Here is a 23,955-nt window from a genome sequence, read left to right as displayed (position 1 = left end):
AATGGGCCTACAGGAAATGGAAAGTGCTGTCCCTTATGTACAGCGGTGGGGATAGCTCAGGGGTTTGAGCATTGGCCTGCTAAACCCAGGATTGTGAGCTCAATCCTTGAGGGGCCCATTTAGGGTACTGAGGTAAATATCTGTCTGGGGAGTGGTCCTGCTTTGAGCAGGGGGTTGGACTAGATGACCTCCTGAGGTCCCTTCTAATCCTGATATTCTATGATTTAAAAAAAAAAATTGGTTCCCACCAGCAACCTTAGTTTTATAACCTTATAGTCTCTTATACACTGCAACAGCATATCTGAAGCATTTCATTCACATGGCTTAATGACATGCTTACTGCACAGATGATCTGAGCAGCTGAGTTACAACTCCTCTGGGAACAGATACAAAATGCGATGGAAATTCCAGAGAACAAACCTTCTTGTATTCGCCAGGCAACAGATTCTCCACAATTTCACTCAAATGGTAAAAAGAAGGTCTTTTCTCCGGTTCGCTGTTCCAACATTTCACCATAATCTCATACCTGCAAATAAGACAGAAACCAGTTTCATCAGCTGGAAGTTGAAAATCAACAGCCAGAGAGACAAAAACAAAATCAAGTGGAGGTAGATTTTGGTATAGGAGAAACAAAAAAGAGCATACGTACACTTCACTGGTAGCATGGTCAGGTTTTGCCATTCGGTAGCCACTTTTTATCTTGTTGTAGAAAGAAGAATCAACCATCATGCCAGGGTATGGTGTGCCACCTTAATGGTAAAAGGCAACAAAAGTGGCTCTTTTACGTTGTTTGAATACTAATAAACCACAATTAAATATATGAAAAACCAAACACGCAGCAGGCCCTCATTAAACCACAAATCTCTTCTGCTGGGTATTTGATGAGCTCAGGAGCGGCTCTATGTTTTTTGTCACCCCGAGCACGGCTTTCGGCAACACGCCTGCGGGCGGTCTGCTGGGCAGGCAGATTCGGCGGCATGCCTGTGGGAGGTCCGCAGGCTGTGCCTTCGGAATCCCCGCCGCCGATTGCCACTGAAACCACGAGACCAGGGGACCTCCCACAGGCATGCCGCCAAAGGCAGCTTGACTGCCACCCCCCACGGCTTGCTGCCCCAGGCTCGCGCTTGGTGCGCTGGTGTCTGGAGCCGCCCCTGGATGAGCTGGAAACGGAGATTGGAGTCAGGGTTTAGGATGATGCTCAATTCATGTGTCTAGTTAATATTTTCTGCATTAGATGCTATCTGAAATTCTGGAAAGCGCTAAGAGTGTGAGCTAGATTTCGGGGGGGAGTTGAGCTGGCTTTTCTAAGTCTCTTTAATCAATGTACTGGATTTCTGTAGTGGATTGTTGTTCTTTTTAAATCTTGTGATATGTCAGGAGTTAGGGATTGATGCTCTAAATCTGAAAATTAAATAAAAAATAATCCATAATCTCTGCTGTCTCTCCATCTCTCGACAGAGATGTAATAGCAGGACACTGTAGTGAGGTTTCATTATTACTGTGATTATTGATTGCTTGTAATGCCCGAAGGCCCCAACTGAGATTAGAGATCCATTTTGCCAGGTGCTGTAAAAACATATGTTAACGTACTGGGAAGGTTTTGTTATTTATACAGCATATGCTACAGTATATTTACTAGTACAATATCTATTTTTTTATTGGCTTTTACTTGTCAGCGGATGTTTTATATGTTTTTTATTGTAAATGTATATGCTGGGCGAAAGCTCTGCCTGTGAAAAAAATTGGATTAGTGTTGTTATGCTAGAAGTTATCAATATCAAGTGGGTGTTGGCCATGAATATTGGTTTACCACTCAGGCCCAAAAGGGGTAACACTGTATTATGAAATGTTATCAGAATTAAAGCCAAACTACAGTTGACAAAATGAATGAACAAAGTACGTTTCATGATGCATTATCCTTGATTATTTTTATTTCATTTGTTCACTTTGGGCAATATTCTGCCACTTTTACTGACATTGAACAGCACATTACTCCAGGTGGAGTCCCATTGGAATCGAGGGGCCAGTCAACAGCTCAGCACTCAATAGAATCCACTCCACATGTGTTAGTCTGGCAGAATCTGGCCCTTTATAAAATTCAGTTATTCACAATGGCTCTCGTCAGGACTGGCGTGAGTTGTTGAGGTTCTAATGTACATCTTTGGAACCTGTTCTTCCATAGAACCATAGCATGACTTTAATGGTCTGTGTTTGTACAGCACCTAGCACAAAGGGGCCCATGACTGAGGTTCCTAGGGGCTTCTGTAATACAAATAAATAAATACACATGCCAGAGCTCACATTACTGTCCTGCAGAAAGAGAGCTTAATATGGTCAACAGTTTTATGTGAACAAAAACAACAAGGAGTCTGGTGGCACCTTAAAGACTAACAGATTTATTTGGGCATGAGCTTTCGTGAGTAAAAACCTCACTTCTTCGGATGCATAGAGTGATGTCTTTTAGGAACAATTGTAACAGGCCCTACCTACAGAAAAATCAATCTGCAATATTTGTGAAGCTTATTATGCTCGGAGAGAGAAAAGAAAGACAGTGCAGTGGTCCAGGTACTAGCCTGGGGTTGGGTGGCCCAGGTTCACTTCCCTGTTCTGCCACAGACTTTCTGGGTGACTTTCGGCAAGTCTCTTAGGGCTTCTCTACACTGCCACACAGTTCAGACTATGGGGGTGTGAACAGCACTGCTCACCAAAGTGCTGCGCTGTAACTCCCATGTTTGGATGCTGCAGGTGCAAACTAAAAAGTTCCTATTTCGTATTAATAATTAACGTAAGCATATATAGTGATGGTGCTTAGATACTATAGATATGGATGAGTTAGGACTACCTGAGAGAGAAATTATACTGCAATGATCTGATTGTATTTGAACACCACTATCCTCAGAACTGCCCCACTATGTGTCTTAGGCCCTCCGCTGCAGGATTACATTAATGCAACCTAGGAACCTTTTAGTTTGCACCTGCAGCATTCCTGTAGGGGAGTTACAGTGCAGCACTTTGGTACATTGCAGTGCAGTGTAGACATAGCATTAGTCTCCCTGGCCCAGATCAAAGGTATTTAGGGTCCTAACTCCCACTGATTTAAAAAGAATTTAGGCACCTAAATACATTTGAGGATCAGGGCATCAGTTGCCCATCTGCAAAATGGGGGTTATAATACATTCCTACCTAGGGTGACCAGACGTCCCGATTTTATTCGGACTGTCCCAATTCGGCCTGACACCCCCCATCCCCCTGAGCCTGGGCCTGCTGCGGGGACCCAGCAGCGCGCACGCTGAGCCCAGCCCCTGGCCAGTCGCATCTGGGCTGCTGCCCAGCTGGTGCAATCCCGCGGCGGCCCCAGGGCGGAGGCATCGGCAGCCCAGGCCTGTTCGTTCCCCTGCAGGACCCGAGCGGGACGGGCGGGGCTGGGGCCTGCTGCCCCCACTCCAGGGCTGCCGCGGGATTGTACCAGCTGGGCAGCCAGCCCAGACGTGACTGGCCAGGGGCTGGGCGCAGCGTGCGCACTGCTGGGTCCCTGCAGCAGGCCCAGGCTCGGGGGGTTCGGGCCCGGGCGTCAGAGCCACAGCCGCCGAGCTTGGCCATCAGCCGCTTCCTCCCCTCGTGGCAGTGGGAGCTGCAGCAGCGGCTGCTCCCAAGTCCCACTGCCCAGGGTGGGAGAACAGCCGTCGCCTGGCCCCGCGGGCCACCCCTCTACTCTCCCTACCGTCCCATTGAGTCCTGCCTGCTCGGGGCCAGGCCGGACTCTCACTCACCCCGGCCCCGCGCTTCCCCTGCGTCTCCAGGGCCTCCCTCCAGCGCTTGTGGAGGAAGGGTGTGTTTTTTTGTTTGTTTTTTTTTGCCCCGCCCCCCCGCCCCGCCCCGCGCCGTGTCCCGATATTTGGCTTGGATGATCTGGTCACCCTATTCCTACCTCACTGCAGTGCTGGGAAATTTTAAAAGATTGTGAGAAGCTCAGGTACTAAGGTGCTGGGGCTGTATAAACACAGTTGATAGATGTGCATCTGTTGCTGTTTTAAGAAGTATTTATGTGACAAGCCATTCTAGAGCTTAACAGTCTCTGCTCATTTTAAGGGATATTGTCATGTGGTGAGCCTGGGGCCATTCAATAGGGATTACGCAGTTATAGTCTGCTCTCATCATTGTAATCTCAGGCAGACTCATCTCATCCAGTATCTTCCTACCAGACCGGAATGGAGTCACTGGAATGCCTGGGGCAGCTGTGCTTTGTGCTACGCTGCCCCACCTAATGGCTTCTGCTGCTTGGAACTGCCAGTGCAAACAGCCAGCTCCAGTAGCCCGGCTGCCCAGAGCATGTTTGCTTTGAGCCTCCCTCAGCCTAGGAAAGTTTCCCAGAGCCCAGCATGCAGTCTGCCCTTCTCCGTTGGTCCAGTAAATGGAAGTAAATGAGACGAGGATGGCTTTCAGCTCACTAGCAGCCAACTCAAAAGTCAGCAGTAATCAACAGCACCAGCCTTCAACCTGCCCACCTTGTCATAAACCAGTATTGTCAGTTCTTTGGGACAGGGACTTTCTTTTTACTTCATGTCTGCATAGCACCTTACACAATTCACCCCTGTAGTTTGTTGTCACAATAATATTTACAGTTCTTATTTTAATGTAGCATGAACTCAACCAGCTTAAGTACTGCATGTAAAGAAGTGCTCATAGTACATACCAAGAGAAAATATCTCCCACAGCAGAATGCCATAAGACCAGACATCACTTAATGTTGTGTACAGATTGTCAAAAATGCTTTCAGGTGCCATCCATTTCACTGGGAGAAAAGTCTGCAACAAAATAAACATATCAATCATTACAGAAATCCTGCTCAGTACAGCAGATGTATCATTTGACAGTAGGAAGAAGGTTTGCCTTAATAAATTCACATTTGATAAAGTAGTTAGTAATATTTTTTATTCAAGGAAATATGAAGAGGTTACAGGATTATGAGCAAAGCTTCTACTTACTCCTCAAAATAACGAATCCAGGAATACCTGAATTGCTAAATTATTAGCAAGTGACTCAGTTGATTTGTGGACATGATATGGGAGGTACACCGGTGATATGCTTATGCAAATGTGTCATTGACTGCTATGTTATGCTACATCACAATGACATTCCCTTAGTAATTCATCCAGTCACAAAACTTGCCAGTTAAAATCTCACCCTGCAAAATACTAGTTCTGGCCAAGGACTTTTCATCTTTCAAACAGACTTTGTGAAGTCATGTGAATTAATTGAAAAAAAAATTGTTTCTCTTGTTTTCATCCAACTGTCCATTAGTGTAACCAAACACTGACTAGAAGAACTTTAACGAGAGTATTATACTGACACTTATCATCTCAATTAAATACTGAAATAAAAAGATTAAGCAAGTACATACGCTGCCTTTGGAGACATAGTTGGAATCATGCATGATGTCCCTAGCCAGACCAAAGTCACAGATCTTCACAATTTTTCCTTGAGCCAGAAGGACATTACGAGCTGCCAAGTCACGGTGCACACACTGCATGGAGAGATCTTAAGTCATTTAAAGAGATACCAATTCCCATGAAGACCCATTTCCTTTGGAATGCACTATCCCCTCCCTGAAAAAAACCCAAAATGTGTTGACCTTGCAAGCACAGTTACAATTGGACCACCTATTGAGTCAGCATTCAAGAAGGGCAGTTGTGGGATGGGGTGGGTCTTGTCAGCTGGGACAGCGTGGTGTGAGAAAGCTCTGCTTTGCAGTCGATATTCTGACTGGTGGCTGACATGGTGTAGGGGAAGAAAAATGCTGCTGCTTTGGTTTTGTAATCACTTTTGTCTTGTGTTTCTAGTTAATGGAGAGGGTGCTTAGACCCCTAAAAGGACATTCTTTCATGTTGTGGTTTTTAAATCCAAAAAAGACTAGGCCATTTCTGTTTAGTTCCTCATGGCACTCACATTTTTAGACGCCAAGAACTCCATCCCCCGTGCAACTTGGTACATGAAGCTTAGTAAATCCAGCAAACTGAGGCTGTCAGAATTGTCGTCAGAAAGCAGGTTTTTGACTTCTGGTTCTGTTGAAAAAGGCGGAGGGAAAATATGCTTGTGTTATAAAAGTGTATTCAGGTCATGAAACCAGTGCCCAGTTCTTTCTACTTTCTATGCTTCCAAGGTGATGACTTTAGCAGAGGATCATGGCCCAAAACCATCTTTTCAGAATAAATAATCCCTTTGCATGTTTGCATCAGTCACTGATACAGACTGCATTCCTTAAAAAAAGAAAAAAATATCCAATACTAAATATAGTTTTTGTTTGTCTTCTGTATATAGACTTTTTTTTTACAGGGGATTGTAGAAATCTAAGTTAGAAAGGGCCACCTACATTATGTGGATTGTTCTTACTATTCGACATGTGGTTAGAAACAAGACATTGGTTTAGAGATGGTAACCTCATTAAAACTTTTGTACATTTTTGACCATTTCAGTTTTGCTGAGCACTGTTATGTTTCTCAGCAAGTATGCATTAGGACATGTCCAGTACTGTCACTGGAGGATCAGGAATTCTATGGCAATCATTCTTTTTTTAATAATAAAAAATAATGACAGCAAAGAGCAGACTGGGCTATTCATTTACCCCTGGTGGCCCTGAGCAAAGCAGCAGTGCACTCATCTGCCAACTAACTCTGGGTCTGCAAATGACTCAAGACCTCAGGCCTAGAGCCAGAAGTGAGCAAGCCTCTTTTGGAAGCAATGAGTTGAGTTTCTGAGAAAAGGGGAAAGGAATGGGATGCATTGCCCTTCATCACCATCATTACATAATCCAGAAAAGCATCTGGAATTTTTTTCCTTCTCATAAGTGTCAGTCAATGAAAGTGGAAACAGAGAAAGAAAAAATATTAATTATTATTAATTATTACTGTCTCATTGCTCAGAATCTTGCAAAACATACAAAAGTAACAATACCTTTGCCACTTAAGACTCCGAGGCTATGTCTACACTACCGTGGTAAGTCGACCTACACTACACAACTCCAACTACGTCAATAAGGGCCGGCTTTACAAAGCCCTGGCCAGGATGATTTAGTTGGTGTTTGTTCTGCCTTGAACAGGGGGTTGGACTAGATGACCTCCTGAGGTCTCTTCCAAAGCTAATATTTTATGAACCTATCTTAGGTCGCGTTACCCTGGGGTCTACACCGTGGGGCGTTGACAGGAGAAAGTCTCCCGTCGACTTCCCTTACTCTTCTTGTCAGAGGTAGAGTACAGGGGTCAACTGGAGAGCAAACTGCTGTCGATTTGGCAGGTCTTCACTAGAACCGCTAAATCGACCACCGGTGGATCGATCTCAGAGCGTCGATCCTGGCTGTAGCGTAGACCTGCCCTGAATGTCACCATGCTATACACCATGGCTGCTGAGAACTTCACAGCAGAAGCAGCAAAGATAAAACTCCATTCTTCTTGCTCCACAAGCATAGGTACCTATCACTTGAGCTAAAGGAGAATCTTTCTCCCTGGTAAGCTGTAGGAGGCTTGCCACAGATATTGGAGTAGTTCTAATTCCTTCCACTGGAGGGCAGACGTAACACATGCATTTCTGAAAGAATGGTTTTTAACAACAATGAATCCAGTTACCTGACACAGATTTTTTCTTATATGAAGCAGGTCGATCATACATTGATCTCTGGATATCTGAATACTTAGAACCCTCCTTCCGTTCCAGCATTGGCACATACTGAGTCGTATCAGCTTGTTTCATGTCCATGTATTCGCCATTGTTTTCAAAGGATAAAATGACATAACTGAAATAATAAACAAAGACAATATTGCCCAGTGATTTGGTTCATATTTTACATGGCATCTTCATGGTTCTGCATCTGGGTCATAATTCATTGTGATATAGTTCATGTCACTTTGATGTACAGAAGTATAAAAAATTACTTCTCATGGTAATAAATAAAACCATGCCCAACATTTTCAAAGCTGAGTGCCAAAATTAGGTGTCTGAATATGGATATAGGAGTCTAAATATAAGTTACCTGATTTCCACAAATGCTGAGCACTCACACATCCCACTGAACTCAATGGGAGTTGCAGGAACTCAGCTAATATTACTTCCTGTGGCATTTATTTTAAATATTACAGTTGATCAAAGTATACCATTCATTCAGACAATTTTCATAGGGCCCAGTCCTGCCAAGAAAACCCATATAGTGAAGCCAATGGGGCTATTTGCCTAAATGAAGATTTTCATTGTAACATCATGCCCTTAATTGGCAAACTATAATCCTTTTTGTCCTTTCCCACCTTCTTGTGCTTTCATCAGCTGGGTTCATCCCAAAAATGTCCAAGTCCTTCTTTGGCTTTTCTGGATGTCGGCTCAGGAAATTATCCCTGTTTTTATGCAGGTAGTTTACCAAATCCCCATAAAAGCAGTATTCAGTAATGATGTAAATTGGACCTAATGAAAGAAGGCAAAATAATACCTTGATGATAAAAATATATATATCACTGAAAAGATAATGGAAAACCAAATATACAGGGGACCGAGTGTTAAGGATTATGCATGCCAGTATGTTGAACTGGGAGTATAACTACTAGCATGTATAGGCAGTTTTATCAGGCATCCATTTACTCACATTTATTTTAAAAAGCACTTGCTCAACATATAGACTATGTTAAATACTAAATTTTAGTTGCTTGGAACGCTCTAATTTGGGATGGTTACAGGCTCGATTTTAGTTGCTTGGCAAACATTGATTTTGTGTTAGACAAACCTACCTGATTTAGTACAAGCTCCTAAGAGATTCACAATGTTCAAATGAGGCCCAAGATGTGTCATTATCTTCAGTTCAGACATTAGTGCCTGTTTTTCACTGGATCTAGCTGTGGCTGTCAGAAAAATAAATAGTTCAGTTAATGGTCAATGATCCTTGTTCTTGCAAATGTTAATATCATTCAGTTAATACAAATATTGAATATGATATATTGCTTGGTTGGTTTAAACATTTACACAGAGGCCTCTTAAGGAAGTCTTTGCACTTTATCTGGTGATAGCATTTCTGAAGGTCTAATGAGAATTACTGGTCACTAATAAAGACTCACTTGACTCAATTCACTAGTGGGCCCAAGCAATTTGCCCTTCTTTGTGGTACAAAGCAGTCATAATCCCAGGTTAGCTGACCCTTTGGGGATTCATCCATGGGTGGGCAAACCTCCAAGTGGCACAGAGACCAGTGCTTAATTTGTAATGAAAGAGGTGCCAGGCTCAAGCAATTAGGAGCTGGGGCTCAATAATGTTTTTTTTTACTTTCATAACTGACATGGCAAGCCTAGAGGTGCCAGGGCTATGGACTACCAAGCCCAGAGGTGCCAGGGCTATGGACTACCAAGCCTAGAAGTACTGGGGCTCAGCCCTGGCAAGCCCTGGCACAAATTATGCACTGACAGAGCCTCTTTGGAAGCTCCCTACTGAGCAGCCCTACTCCTTGACAGCACCCACTGGCTGGAATAGCCCTTAGGGGCATTGGGCAGCTGGAACAAAGTAGGCAGTCCTGCGGCAAGTCTATTTTATGCAGGTTCAGATTGGCAGCCAGACAGCCCTAAAATCAGGGGCCCACAATCCTTTTGTCCAATCCCTCCAATCTTGCACCAATCAATCTGGCTTGTAAGATTTATATCTGCTAACACCAGACCACTATGCTCATGTCAGAACACCACTATGAGAAATACTTACAAAAATAGAGATATTAGATTCCAAAAGTTTATTGCGCTTTTTACCACTAATGTAGCTCTTTCCTGTGTGAAGAATGACCATTACCACATTTATGCTGTAGACATTAATTTTAAATTTCTTTTAAAGTCATTGGGTCAGCTCCTCAGCTAGCATAAGCTGATTTAGTTTCAGTGGAACTCAAGTGATCTACACTACCTGAGAACCTGACTGAGTCTACTTAGTTGCACCATGGTATCATTTTAATCTGTTCAAAAAGGTTATGATTATTTATCCTTTTCCAAACTTTCTAAGTTATCATGATGTCTAAGCCAATGCAATTAAGATATAACCTTCTAATATATAGGGAGAAATTAAGACAATGCTAATAATCCTGCATCAGCTTGAACCAGCTGGCTTGGACACTGACACCATGAGGATCACTTACGTTTCAGCATTTTCACAGCTACCTTCATCACTGGTTGAGAGCGACTTAATCCATATGCAGTTCCTTCAACTACTTTCCCAAACGCACCCGAACCAAGGATTCGACCTGCAGACAATAGAGTTTGTTATTCAATGAACAGTTGCTGATTGCTTATCTCAGTTTCTGCTGCCATTGCTCTTTATGTAATGCTGCTGGTATGTGTTCCTATTTATGCAGAATGAGCATACTTGTTCATCCAAAACAATTTATTATTATTACTGTCTACTCCTATCACCAACAAAAAAATCAGTTAAGCAGAAGAGGACAAGAAATGAAAAAGAATTGCTTGAATTAAATAATATTCCTAAAGAAAGACAAGTAAACAAGAGGACAAAAGCACATTATTAATCAGCTAGTAGGGCAGGAGGTGACATCACTGAAACTCTGTTTCATTCAGAGTTGTCCACTACTCTAATCCTTCGTCTGAACACTTTTAACTATAGAACACTGATTTCCTAATGTCTAATCTAAATTCTCTGTTCCAAATTCTGCTGTGGTGTAACTGACTTCAGTTGAGTTGTGCCTGCTTACCCCAGGACTGAATTTGACTCTCCATCACTAGTTTGATGCCATTACTGTCATTAGATACCATGTCATACAGAACTATCAATCTAAAGGATAATCCAGCAGAGTGCCTTAGACCCTTATGTCCACACTAGCAATACGATAGATTTGATGGTGGTACCAGCTCAGTTTAAGAATACAAAAGCAGGGACTAGCAACAATCTGAGAGAATTTAAAATACATGTTGATTTCCCCTGAGGGAAAAGTCCTCTGAAGTTTAATATACAAATGTGTTTCATATGCAGGAATAGATTTTGTGGCAGTTTCCAAGTGCTGTATTAACACATCCCACGTTTAACCCACTTTATTCTGCCCACAGATCAGTTCAGACAAAAATTGTTGATTAGCATATTCTGTCTTCTGTTGTGGATTCTGTATGGGGAAGAATTGTGTATGGAACTGATATGAAGGCTTGAGGCAGACTTTTAATGAAATATGTAATATGCAAAAAATACACCCAAATTAGTACATTCCATGTATTTCATAAATTCCAGATGTCAGTATGTGATCACATTCCTGATGCACATATTTTTTTTACTACCAGTACAAATGAAAGGTCATCCGGTTTCCGTTCTTGTCAGGAAATACAATATTGCAACTTTTAATGTTCATGCAATCTATACATATCTGTCATATGTTGCACCTGCCCTCTCCTGCGCTTCTGGAGATGATGCGTCTGGAGAAGCTACTGTTTATCTTAACCATAATACACAGTACATGGCCTATCTATAATTAATAGACCAACTCCTATATGAAAATTCCAGCCAAAAAAATGCATGTATCACCAAGATAGACAGGAAAGATGGGATTTTCAAAATTGGTCAGTGCTGGTCTAACTATATTCCTTCCTAAGGTCCCTCACAACTTGGTTACAAAACAATATGAGAATTTTTTTCTCTCAGCTTCTTGTGCACCAATAGGTTCCCTTACCAGTCAGGATGTGAGAATCTTCCTACAAAATTTCCACCATCCTGAGTGTGTAATTTAGCCATGGAACATTTTCAGATTGCAGATCTGTGAACCACATGGCAGGATGCAGCCCCTTAAAACATGTTGCTGATGCGGTTTCATCTTGTCATCTGCACTCTCCAATTCCGCCCACAATCGTATCGTAAAGTGAGCATGAGAAGTGCTTCCCCCTCATTGGCATCTCAGCTAAATCTGGGGGTTTGTGGAGAATGGTGGGAGCACTTCCTGAATGTCAGGGACGCATTATTTCCCCCTTTCACCCCCTCTTCACATATTTTTTAAAGTCCTGCCCCCTATGTCTTTTACACTTGCATTTTGATATCAAGTGGGAATTAACTGCTTAGAGCTGGATGTTGCATCTGCCACAGAGCAAAGCTCCTTATGCTATTGGTACAGAGACATTGACTGGCAGCCCCCCACTAGACTATACATTTTCTTTTATTTTTACTATAAAGGTGCCAGAGGAACACCCCTAGAGAGTGAATTCTTCTATTTCTCTACATGGACAGACAGCAGGGATAACAAGCTTCTTCATACTGAAAGAGAGGGCCATATCCACGGATGAGAAAATGCCTCAGTTCAGCCTCCATCCCCATTTGCTCCTCTGCTTCTCTGGTGAGATTGCTGAAGAGAGGGGCCATTTTTTTGGCAATTCTAGGCCAATTTCTGCTCTCAGGGGCACAAGTATGAATCTGGTAAGTTACTGAACTCAGCAGAGCTGCTCCAGACGTAGACCTGTGAAATGGAGACTATTCACTTCAATCTGGACTGTGACAATTAACTCATTTCAAATCCAACCTCCAAATGGTAACACAGTCACTGGCATAAGATGTTAGTCTGTGATAGTGCCTAATAAGTGATAAAAAGAACAGGAGTACTTGTGGCACCTTAGAGACTAACAAATAAGTGATAGACTCTGTAAGCCATATCCAGTCTTTTGAGCTATTTAGGGTCATTGATTTCAATGGAGTTTTGTGCATGAAGCAGCTACATAATTGAGTTATTAGGCTGGTTTTTAAATAGGACTGTCAATTAATCACAGTTAGCTCACGTGATTAACTCAAAAAAATTAATTGCAATTAAAAATTAATCACAATTAATTGCAGTTTTAATCACACTTTAAGCAATAGGATACCAACTGAAATGTATTAAGTATTTTTGGATATTTGTCTACATTTCCAAATATATTGATTTCAATTACAACACAGAATATACTGTACAGTGCTCACTTTATATTATTTCTTATTCAAAATATTTGCACTGTAAAAGTGATGAACAAAAGAAATTGCATTTTTCAATTCACCTCATAAAAGTACTGTAGTGCAATCTCTTTATCATGAAAGTACAACTTACAAATGTAGATTTTTTGTTACATAACTGCACTCAAAAACAAAACACTGTAACACTTTAGAGCCTACAAGTTCACTCAGTCCTACTTCTTGTTCAGTCAATCACTAAGACAAACAAGTTTGTTTACATTTACATAATGCTGCCCGCTTTTTTACAATGTCACCTGAAAGTGAGAACAGATGTTCACATGGCACTTCTGTAGCAGGCATTGTAGGGTATTTACATGCCAGATATGCTAAACATTCGTATGTCCCTTCATGCTTCAACCACCTTTCCAGAGGACACTTCCACGCTGATGACACTCGTTAAAAAAAAATCATGCATTAATGAAATTTGTGACTGAACTCCTTAGGGGAGAATTGTATGTCTCCTGCTCTGTTTTACCCTCATTCTGCCATATATTTCATGTTTTAGCAGTCTCAGATGATGACCCAGCACATGTTATTCATTTCAAGAACACTTTCACTGCAGATTTGACAAAACGCAAACAAGGTACCAATGTGAGATTTCTAAAAATAGCTACAGCACTTGACCCAAGGTTTAAGAATCTGAGGTGCCTTCCAAAATCTGAGAGGGACATGGTGTGGAGCATGCTTTCAGAAGTCTTAAAAGAGCAACACTCCGATGCGGAAACTGCAGAACCCGAGCCACACAAAAAAAAATCAACTTTCTGCTGGTGGCATCTGACTCAGATGATGAAAATGAACATGTGTCAGTCCGCACTGGTTTGGATTGTTATTGAGCAGAACCCATCATCAGCATGGACACATGTCCACTGGAATGGTGGTTGAAGCATGAAGGGTCACATGAATCTTTAGTGCATCTGGCACATAAATATCTTGTGATACCAGCTACAACAATTAACACCTGTTCTCTCTTTCAGGTGGCGTTGTAAACAAGAAGCAGGCAGCATTATCAGGCAGACTTGTTTGTCTGAGCGATTGGCTGAACAAGAAGTAGGACTGAGTGGACTTGTAGGCTCTAAAGTTTTACATTGTTTTAATTTTGAGTGTAATTTTTTTTTGTACATAATTCTACATTTGTAAGTTCAACTTGCATGATAAAGAGATTGCACTACAGAACTTGTATTAGATGAATTGAAAAATACTATTTCTTTTGTTTTTTAGAGTGCAAATATTTGTAATAAAAAATAAATATAAAATGAGCACTATGCACTTGTATTCTGTGTTGTAATTGAAATGAATATATTTTAAAATGTAGGAAAACATCCAAAAATATTTAAATAAATAGCATTCTATTATTAAGAGCACGTTTAATTTTTTTAATCGCTTGACAGCCCTATTTTTAAATCTTGTTGATAGTCTAGGAATGAGAGCAAAGCCATTAATAATGTGTCTGTCTGGCTTCAGCAGTCAGAGTAGCACTGGATTTTTAATAAGACTATTGTGGCAAATCAGTGGCCATCTAGGAGATCATGGGTGTCACTATGTCACACACTATGGCCATTCAGAAATCCACAGCACTAGCAGGGATAGAACTCAAATCCTGGTACTCAAAAACACTATTCCCTACCACTTCAGGGAAAGAAGAATGTCAGTTAGCTATTAGCAGTGGAAGGCCTATGACACATAGCAGGGCAGTTCTGATTATATCCAGCAGAGGGTAGTGGTGTTCAAACACATTGATCAGATCATTGCAATATAATTTCTCACTCTCTCAGTAGTCCTAACTCATCATGTCTATAGTATCTAAGCCACATCACTATATGTTATTTTCACAGGACAGGGTTCCCTCCCCTTGGATTTTTATTGCAAACAGTCCTCACACACACCAGTGGCAAATTCAACACCCAGTGCTTTATTTACAATGTACTCTATAAATGTTTGTTCCCCACAGCATAACTTCTCCCCAAGTCTTCATCTACTACCAAGGCACAGGGCAAGGGAGAGCTCTCATCTCTCTGAAATCTTAGGCTTCTTTGGCTTGAAGGCACAGCCTTCTATCTTGGGCTCTTCCTGCCTCTTTCTTTTAAGGGTAAATTCCAGCTGACGAGCTGAATCACCCAGCTAATTAGTTAATCTCTGAGAATTTAAATTATTACCTCCTCAATTTACCCCAGGTGGGAATGCTTCCAAAGAGCACGGAGTGGTGAGTCAGCTTGGGCTACTCACACTCTGTCACTGTAATACATTGCGGGAACAAGAACAAAGCAAAATTGTCAGTGTGACCTCAATTTATTGAATTCCAGTCAACTGAAACTCCAGTAACCCAAAGCAGACTATGGTCACCTAGCATGGTATTGCACTCCAGATACCACAAGCCTGAAAGCAGGTAGAAGGATGCTGGCTGGCTTACACAGCTAGAAGAGGAAATATACACATTAAAGGAACAACACCAGTTAAGCCACATCCCCAAATTTTCCTAAAGGCTTTGGATAACCTTTAAGATCTTCAGTAACTTACTGCATTGCTATATAACTGATAGAATAGCAGAAATTCCATTTGGGGTGGGGGGGGAGATCCCATCATATCAGTAAAGTCAATGGGGTTCACTGGCATAAATGAGGACAGAATATGGCCCATATGATGAAACTGCCTCATAAGAAAGATATATATGATGAATGTATATTCAGCATGTCAAGAAAAATACTTGTGCTATCCAGATTGCTGCAAGAACAAGCAGTGCCATTTTCTAAAGTTAACCTTCCTGAATTTACTCATAAACAAGAATGCATTGAAGTAAACTGATGCTGATGAGTCAAAGAGAGACAAAAATTACTGTGGTGGACTGTTAACAACCCAATTCCGTTAATTGTTTTATACACATAATTAAAGCCAGGGATGTAGTCAAATAATTCCCATAAGTATCCACCAGGGTTTGGTCTGCAGTTAGCAGAGCAAATTTAATTAAATGAATTTATTTCTGAATCAGAAATTCCTTGTGATACATTCACTTGAGAATCAACAGAAATCCTCTCTCTGGCAAGAACTGCTTTTGATTATATTGACTCACACAACAGGAAATAGAAATAGAACATGTTTTGTAAAGTGTATAAAAAAATACCTTTCATGGTTTTCTTCACTTGTTTGTGTATTATTTGGTGCATAAATACCTCCATAATGGGGATGTTAGAAATGCTTAAGATGCTATAGATAGATAGGAGAGAAAGAGAAAGAGGCAGGCAGACAGACAATTATTTATTATATCACGCTACCCAGAATTGTGCTGGGTATTTACAGGTCATCTATAATGGTATGAGACCCTTGCCCTGAAGAGCTTATAATTGAATTCCACATGAGACATGACAAAGAGACAACAAAACAGTAAAGCAGGGATGGAAAGAAGAAAAGCAGTGTTCACAGAAAGAAGTTTATGTGACAATGGCATTTGACATCATGGATTTATAGTTTTAAAATATTTTAATAAAACCGCATAACTACTTCCAGATTACATTGGGTCTCTACACATAGAACTATAAATGTCTTATAAAATAAAAATGTGATTGCTGACTCACTTCTTGTGGGCATCTCAGCAGAAGTATCGTAAGGCGGGAATTTAGGGAGGGAAGGAGAGGCTAATGGCCTGACAAACCTTTTGGGGAAGGCACTATGTGTGAAGCAGTGTGGAAACAGGGTGGAAGAGGGATATAGGAGACACTAAAGTATGGGGCTCAAGGCAGACATCTCTGGTAGAGAAGAGTGGTCAATGGGTAGTGTGAGGAGAGAGACAGGCAGATAAGTAGGCAGGGACAGTTCCACAGACCCTTGAAGGCAAGGACAAGGAGGTTGAACTTGAGGCAGTGAAGCAGGGATAGCTAAAGGAAAGACTGAAAGAAACAGTGACAGTTTTGTAGGGTCTTGAGGGGAGCCATGTGGAGAGAAGGAAGGCCAGAGACAAAGAGATTACAGTAATCAAAAAAGGAGAGAGCTTTGCTGTCTGGAAAGAGAAAAATTTAGATCCTCGAAATATTATGGAATAAGCTTGGATGTGAAAGGTGAAGGAGAGGTAGAAGTCAAACATGTTCCCAGATTTCAAGCCTGAGTGTCAGGGAAGTTGGTGATGTGACAGAAAAAGGAGAAAAGAGGATTTCGGAGGAAAGTCAAGGATCTAAGATAGGTAGGTAGATAGATGTATTTTTGTTGTATTCAGAATAATTTTCCATGAAAAATCTGTTTGTTTGTTTGTTTGTTAATAATTTTGTAAAGATTCTGCAGCAGCACAGAACATAATGGTCATCAGCTATATTGCCAACCATGGCCAAAGAGATTCACAGTTGTCCTTGGACTTTCTGTTCCCAAATCCAAAGCTCCTACCAATGCCACTAAAGGAGAATTTCCATTAACTTTAGTAGTATTAAGGTTTATATGGTCTATGGTCCAGACACTAGAGGGTGACATAATCAAGCACACTTGGGCATGTCTGAGCTTCTGTCCAGTACAGGGCAGTGGTACTTGTATAGTTGCCAGGGCATTCTGATTTCTAGATGTTTTGCAAGACTTTTCTGGTTTTGTTTATATACCAGGTTAAGAATTCTATTAATACTGGATGGCATAGAATTGTTGTGGTCTGATCATTCCATTTAGCAATATAGAAAGTTCTTTCTATATAAACAGACTTTATCTGCAACAGTTTGGCTCTTCACAGAGCTCACTCAATGGGTGCAGGTCAAGAGCTCTGATTCCCCACATGCATTAAATCAACATCTTATCTCTACAAAAGAAGAGGATCTCAAAGTTCTTACCAAGTACTAATCCATCTCTAGGAAACTCCCATCTTGAGTCATAGGGCAGTTGCATTGGGTCCACATAAATGTACTCATGGCCATCAGGGCTGATAGACTCAATTACTCTCCATCTTATCTCATACTTTGGTTTCTGCCATACACAATAAATGAAACATAAATTGTCAGGCTCATGCCTGATTTAAGAATGGGTCAGATCACTAATTCAATTCAGTATAGAAATTACATATTTTAAGTTACCTGTTTCCATATGATGACCAGGACAATCAGTGAAATAATCACAATCACTATTAACACTAGGACTGCTGCAGCCACAGTTAATTCTGATCGCAATGCTGTAGTAAAAGAAAAGGCCTCAATTTAGATTTGCCTTCTGAATGCAGAGGGATGTGACAGAGGCCGGAGTTTGTAGGTGACTGTAAGACTCCCATCTCCTGTGCCATCAAAGTTCTTGTGCACTGCAGATGTGAAAAGTGCAGTCTCCAGAGGCAGGGGGCATTAAGTCATTCACTGCCTATAATAACCCTGCCTTCCTATTTCAGGAACAACAGTGGTTGCCTGGAAGAGACTTCCATGGCCATTAGTAACTAAAATGAAGAGCTGGATCATGGAACCACATAATATGGGAAAGATGGATTCAGAATTAAGACCTGGAGAATGGCTCTTGCTCAAATGTTTGGGGAAGAGCTGCCAAATCTGTTTTCATCATTATTTACTTTCAAAGAGCTGGTGTTTTACCTATTAGACATTCACACTGCATAATAATTTCCAGATTTGATTGGATTTATTTGAGGGGGAGTTTGAAATGACTATTTAAATCTCTCAGGAGTGACAAAGTTAACTCACTAGGAGCCACAAGCTTCAGTTCCCGAGTAACGGCACCAAGAGTGTTCCTCGCCATGCACCGTACTACCAGGGTTTCTTCTACCTTTTGGAAGGTCACCTGGCTTTTCACCTGGTCCTTATCAACCCGATAAGCCTCCATGTGTATATTTGAGATGTTGTTAGTCAGAAGCATCCATGAGGTATCATTACTGCATCTGCAGAAATAGAATATCCATGATTATAGACATCAGATTTATGGATGGATAATCAAGTGTAAACAAAATGAGGATCACCCTAAGCACCCTTTCCCTACTCCCTTTCTCTAGTAAGAATTATTTTAAGGACCAAAGATGTTTAAGTATGTACCCACTTCCTAACAATCCTCTGGCTCCACTCCTCCTAGAGGCAATGAATTTCTGATCCCTACCAGCACTACCACCTTTGAAGTGCTAGTAATGGAGCCCCGCAGGCCTGGCAGCTCACTGTTGCTTAGTCCAAACTTTGCATTGCTCTGGGGCTTTCTCATTACACCCCAGAATTCATGGTTGGCCTCTGAAGCCCCAGTGCTCCACAAATCTCTTTGGGACAGAAGAGAGGTGGAAATCCCATACAGTAGCATGAAATGTAGGTATAACGACAACAGAAAGTATCTGAGGTTACCAGGGCTGCTGGGCCCCACCAGGCTTGTTGTCTCTCTGTGCGATTGTCTCCAGAGGAGGGGGAGAAGGGGTGACCCCGAAACTAGATCAACAAATGTGAGGGGATTAATTAGTTAACATTTCTATAGCACTTTGAATGTAAAAAATATTATTATCTGTGGTAGGCTCAGTTGCAGGAAGAAGGTGGATAGGGGAGTGTGAAAGGGTTATGGGATAGGTTAGTCTGCTCAGGAGATGGCAGGAAAGCCTCAAAAGATATGTGGATAAGCATCTGACTTGCTCATCTAAACTTCCCTGAGGCTCACTCATCACTAATTAGGTACCACATCTTAGAGAAACCTGTTAAATAGGTACAGCATATGTGTTCTACAGGACAAAATCAGTAGGAATGATATTAACCCCCACCCCATCCATATGCTGATGAAGCATAAACAACTTGTCACTTTGGCAAGACAAACCAGAATCATAGTTTCCAGAGGACTGATAAGGAATGTGTGTCACGAGCTTAAATTATGTTGGTCAAGAAAAAACGTTCACATATGGAGATAAAGGCACATCTGTTTTTCTTACTTTTTAATGTCCTTGCAAATCAGCCATTCCACGTCAGGGAAAGGCGTCCCTTTTGCCAAGCATTGGACCGTCTGTCCCCCTCCAGAGCCGTGGTGATCCACCAGTTTTAGAATTGAAGCTGAAACTAGAAGTGAATTGAAAAGAGCATCTTAGAATTTCCCCCCTTTATTTGGGTTAGAATTACAAATGGCACAGGACAGACGTTTACAATTGCTGTCATTTGTCTGACCAGCCTATTGCTCTGCTCCTCAGGGAATCCAAGTCTGGGTCCTAAGCTCTTGGCTTGCTCTCCAGACTCTGATTTTCCCCGGAAGGATATGACTAACTCAGATTGACTTTGATGAAAGTTACTTATATCCTGCGGAGCAGAACGGGGTTCAGGCTACAGCACAGTCACAGAAGGGGGCGCTGTGGAAGGGGTGTGCTTGGTCCTGGGGCACAGAGAGAGCATGAGAGCCTCACACTGCTCCTGAGAGACACCAGCGGGGTGGCAATTTAGATGTCTCTGACTGGATGCAGAGAAAGCCTTATCCTTCCCTACTCAGCCTCATTTGAGAGCACAGGAAGAGTAAAGATGAAAAATACAGAGAAAACCAGAGGACCCCGCTCCCACCCACCTCCAAGAACTCAGCCATTTATCAATATCCCTATTACTATTACTTATTTGTAACATGGGAGTGCCTGCAGGAAGCAGCTGGAGCTTGGCCCCTCAGGAGCCAAGAGGACTTTTCAGGTAGGGAGGGAAGAAAGGGAGAAGCAGATACCATTTTCACAGGAGGAGGGAGCAGAAAGCACCCAGCACCTCAGTGTGGCTCTGCTCCTTTCTCCCTTCCCTCCTTGTGAAAATTGGGTCAGGCTACTCTCTGCTCCTTCCCCTCGACATCCATGCAACACCCAGCTTAGACAGGGGAAGAGGTTGGGGTAAAAAAACGTCCGGAGCTGTAAAAGGAGCAGGTGAGGCCTGGGAAACAGCAAGTGTTGGGTTGGGGGAGACAGAATTGATGTGGGAGCTGGGTAAGGGGCAGAACTGATGTGGTGGCTGGGAGGTAATTAATTGCTGGGCTGACGGATGGGCAGATATGGGGCTGATGTAATTAGTTAGAATTTTGGAGTCTGGGGAGAAGCTGGAAGCTCCACACCATCAGGCAGCCAGTGAGAACTCCTGCAGAGGGGACCAAAGTCACCTCACTTTATAAATTTGGGAGAGTTGGCGACACTGTAACTGTCACACACAAACTGGCATGGAAGGGCGAGTTCAAAAATCAAAAGGTAGACCAAAAAAGCCACAAGTAAACTCATGATTTTGGTGGATCTGACTCATTATTTTGAACTTTTGGGACTGGCAATACTGGAAATATTGTTTCCACAATGTGTGCTTCTTCTGCAGAGGATGATAAACTGTATAAGTGTGGAGTGACAAAAGGTGAACTGTTGTTCCTAAGGGTCTTACCTGAGTGACCAGTCAGTACAATTGACATACCGGTAGGAACTACTCTTGGAAAACACCAATCCAGCTCCAGCCAATCAGCTAGTATTGTGTTAGTAAGCGACATGGCAGGGAAGCAGCCAAACTAATTTGCTGCTGAAATCATAACACTTAGCACTCTTCGTCTTCAAAGCAATCCCTTGTGAAGTAGTTTAACAAATGTCCTCTCCATTTTGCAGAATGGAGTAACTCAGGATAGGCAGGGAGATAAAACTACTTGCACAAGGCCACTGAAGAAGTCACAGTCAGGATTAGAACACAACCATTCCTGGCTTCCAGGCCTTTCATTCTAGTAGATCTGGAGGTTAGCAGGACACCTGGTGCTTAAATGGACTTAAGTCTTTGCTGTCTACAGCTACCTCTGCCCAGTCCAATAGGGTTCTTGATATGCTTACCTTGTATTAGCAACGAGAAAGTATAGCTTTTAGTCTCTTCTCCATTTTCAGCAACCAAAGTATAATCTCCACTGTCTTCTTCCTTGGCCCGAATCAGTTTTAATATACTTTGGACCCTATAGGAACAAGAGATTTTACAAAACATAAGAATAAATTAATCCAAATAATTTAAAAAATCAAGCAATTTTTAGTAAAAAATCTATATATTTAATGTAGGTATATGGTGACTATAATGTAGTGATACTTTGCATTTCTATAGTGCTCTTCCTGTCAAAATGCTGTTTAAATGTTAATTAATTCTCTCATATGAGAAACACGCAAGCATTATTATACCCAACAGGGATTTAGCAAGGGCATTGATGTGATCAAAATGATGACCAAGAGATTATTTTGGGAGCAGCATTTTGGAAAAACTGGAGAGGGGCCAGGATAGTATCCAGAAGACAGCACTGTAATAAGACTGGAGAAGGTTGCAGTAGTCAAGGTGGCAGATGATCACAAGTTGGACAAGTGAATTAGCTCATAGGATGGAAAATCAGGAAGTTTTTTTGATATATTTGGCTGCTGCTGGAATGAAGTGTCTAGTTCTGGTACAAACAATTCAAGAGGGACATTGATAAAATGCAGAGGGTTCAGAGAAAAGCTTCAAGAATGATTAAAAGATTAGAAAACACACCTTATAGTGATAGGCTCAAAGAGTTCAATCTATTGAGCTTAACAAAGAGAAAGTTAAGGAGTGACTTTATGATAGTCTATAAATATCTACATGTGGAACAAATATTTAATAGCGGGCTCTTTAATCTAGCAGAGAAACGTATAACATGATCCAATGGTTGGAAGTTAAAGCTAGACAAATTCAGACTGGAAATAAGGTGTAAATGTTCAACGATGAGAGTAATTAACCACTGGGACAATTTACCAAGGGTCATGGTGGATTCGCCATTACTGACAATTTTTAAATTAAGATTGGATGTTTTTCTAAAAGATCTGCTCTAGGAATTATTTTGGGGAAGTTCTATGGCTTGTGCTATACAGGAGGTCAGACAAAATGAACACAATGGTCCTTTCTGGCTTTTGAATCTATGAATGTTGTGTAGGAAGCAGCAGTAGAATGTGGAGGGAAAGAGGAAGAAAGAATCAAATATGCTGCCTAGGTGACGTTTGTAGGTGACAGAAAAATGATAACATTGTCAACAGCAATGGAAAATGAAATAAGGGCACAATGTGTGAAGGAAAAAATACGAGCTTGGTTTGGTTTGATAATCTTGAGTTGACTGCAAGCCATCCAAGCTGAGCTATCAGAGACACAGTGAGAGATATGAGAATGAACCATAATAGGAGAAGTATATCTGAGAATTGACACCAGAGAGATGATAGTTAAAATTATGTAAGAGAGTGAGGCTACCCAAGTATAAGGTATAAAGGAGAAGAGGATGGGTGAAAAGAAAGAGCCTTGACAGACTCCAATAAAGAGGAGGAGTGGTAATGCAATGCCCCCAAAGGAGACATTTAAAGAACAGTAATTAAGGCAGGAAGAGAATCAAGAGGGGACAGTGACATGGAAGTCCACAGAGGACAGGATGTCAAAGAGGAGGTGATGATGAAAAGCTATAGCAAGGCAAGAAAGATGAGGTTGTATATAATGTCTTGATTTTTCTCACCAAATTCTAGTCATAGATTTGATAAAATGAAATCACAAGGTTTCTGGAAGAGAAATTCAGATTGTCACCTTGGCAAAACCTTTCTTTACCTTGTCTCATTGATCTTGTTTGCACTGGTAACAATCTCTGTAAAATTCTCAGTCAGAGTCACATTGTCCTTCAGCCAGAACATTTTTGGAGCTGGGTACGCCTGCACATCCACTACAAAATTTTTGACCTCATGTAAATTGACAGCTTCCAAAGGGCTAAATTGGGGGTCCAGATGAATGAATCCTTTATCTGTAAATGATACAGATTCACATAAATAATGCTACTCGCTTTATTTCAAACATGGTATTTGCCAGCATGCTAACAATTTTTGGACACTAGAATTAGACTGTACCATGAACTGTAATGACTACTCTCTTATTTTCTTTAACCTCCTTGGTTGCATGACGGGCCGTACATTCATAATCCCCGGTATCTTTCACTGAAGCCTCAGGAATGGTCAAAGTGTAAACCAGCTTCTGGGAGGGAACTTTAATGTCATCAACTTTTATCACACCTTTTTCTTTCTGTGTTTTGGAGAGAAAAAAAAATTATTTAAACAAC

The 23,955-nt window shown here is 41.5% G+C and overlaps 1 protein-coding gene across 5 annotated transcripts in view; it reads right to left on the bottom strand.

Annotated features, from left to right (window-relative positions):
* Positions 1 to 23,955, bottom strand: part of PDGFRA (platelet derived growth factor receptor alpha) — a 49,613-nt gene that overhangs the window by 6,420 nt on the left and 19,238 nt on the right. For all 5 annotated transcript variants that reach the window (XM_054029100.1, XM_054029098.1, XM_054029102.1 and 2 more), the window contains 16 exons: positions 23,747 to 23,918; positions 23,454 to 23,643; positions 21,704 to 21,819; positions 19,823 to 19,946; positions 18,615 to 18,808; positions 18,009 to 18,103; positions 17,769 to 17,901; positions 10,145 to 10,249; positions 8,766 to 8,876; positions 8,292 to 8,445; positions 7,620 to 7,786; positions 5,947 to 6,062; positions 5,402 to 5,524; positions 4,694 to 4,805; positions 650 to 749; positions 421 to 526 (listed from right to left, as the gene is read on the bottom strand). In XM_054029100.1, the coding sequence (XP_053885075.1) occupies positions 421 to 526; positions 650 to 749; positions 4,694 to 4,805; positions 5,402 to 5,524; positions 5,947 to 6,062; positions 7,620 to 7,786; positions 8,292 to 8,445; positions 8,766 to 8,876; positions 10,145 to 10,249; positions 17,769 to 17,901; positions 18,009 to 18,103; positions 18,615 to 18,808; positions 19,823 to 19,946; positions 21,704 to 21,819; positions 23,454 to 23,643; positions 23,747 to 23,918 (2,118 nt within the window). The remainder of the gene's footprint in view (positions 1 to 420; positions 527 to 649; positions 750 to 4,693; positions 4,806 to 5,401; positions 5,525 to 5,946; positions 6,063 to 7,619; positions 7,787 to 8,291; positions 8,446 to 8,765; positions 8,877 to 10,144; positions 10,250 to 17,768; positions 17,902 to 18,008; positions 18,104 to 18,614; positions 18,809 to 19,822; positions 19,947 to 21,703; positions 21,820 to 23,453; positions 23,644 to 23,746; positions 23,919 to 23,955) is intronic.

Source organism: Malaclemys terrapin, chromosome 5, assembly GCF_027887155.1.
Source record: "Malaclemys terrapin pileata isolate rMalTer1 chromosome 5, rMalTer1.hap1, whole genome shotgun sequence".
NCBI lineage: Eukaryota > Metazoa > Chordata > Testudines > Emydidae > Malaclemys > Malaclemys terrapin.
Note: the sequence above shows the minus strand (reverse complement) of the source record. Positions and strands in the feature narration are given on the sequence as shown.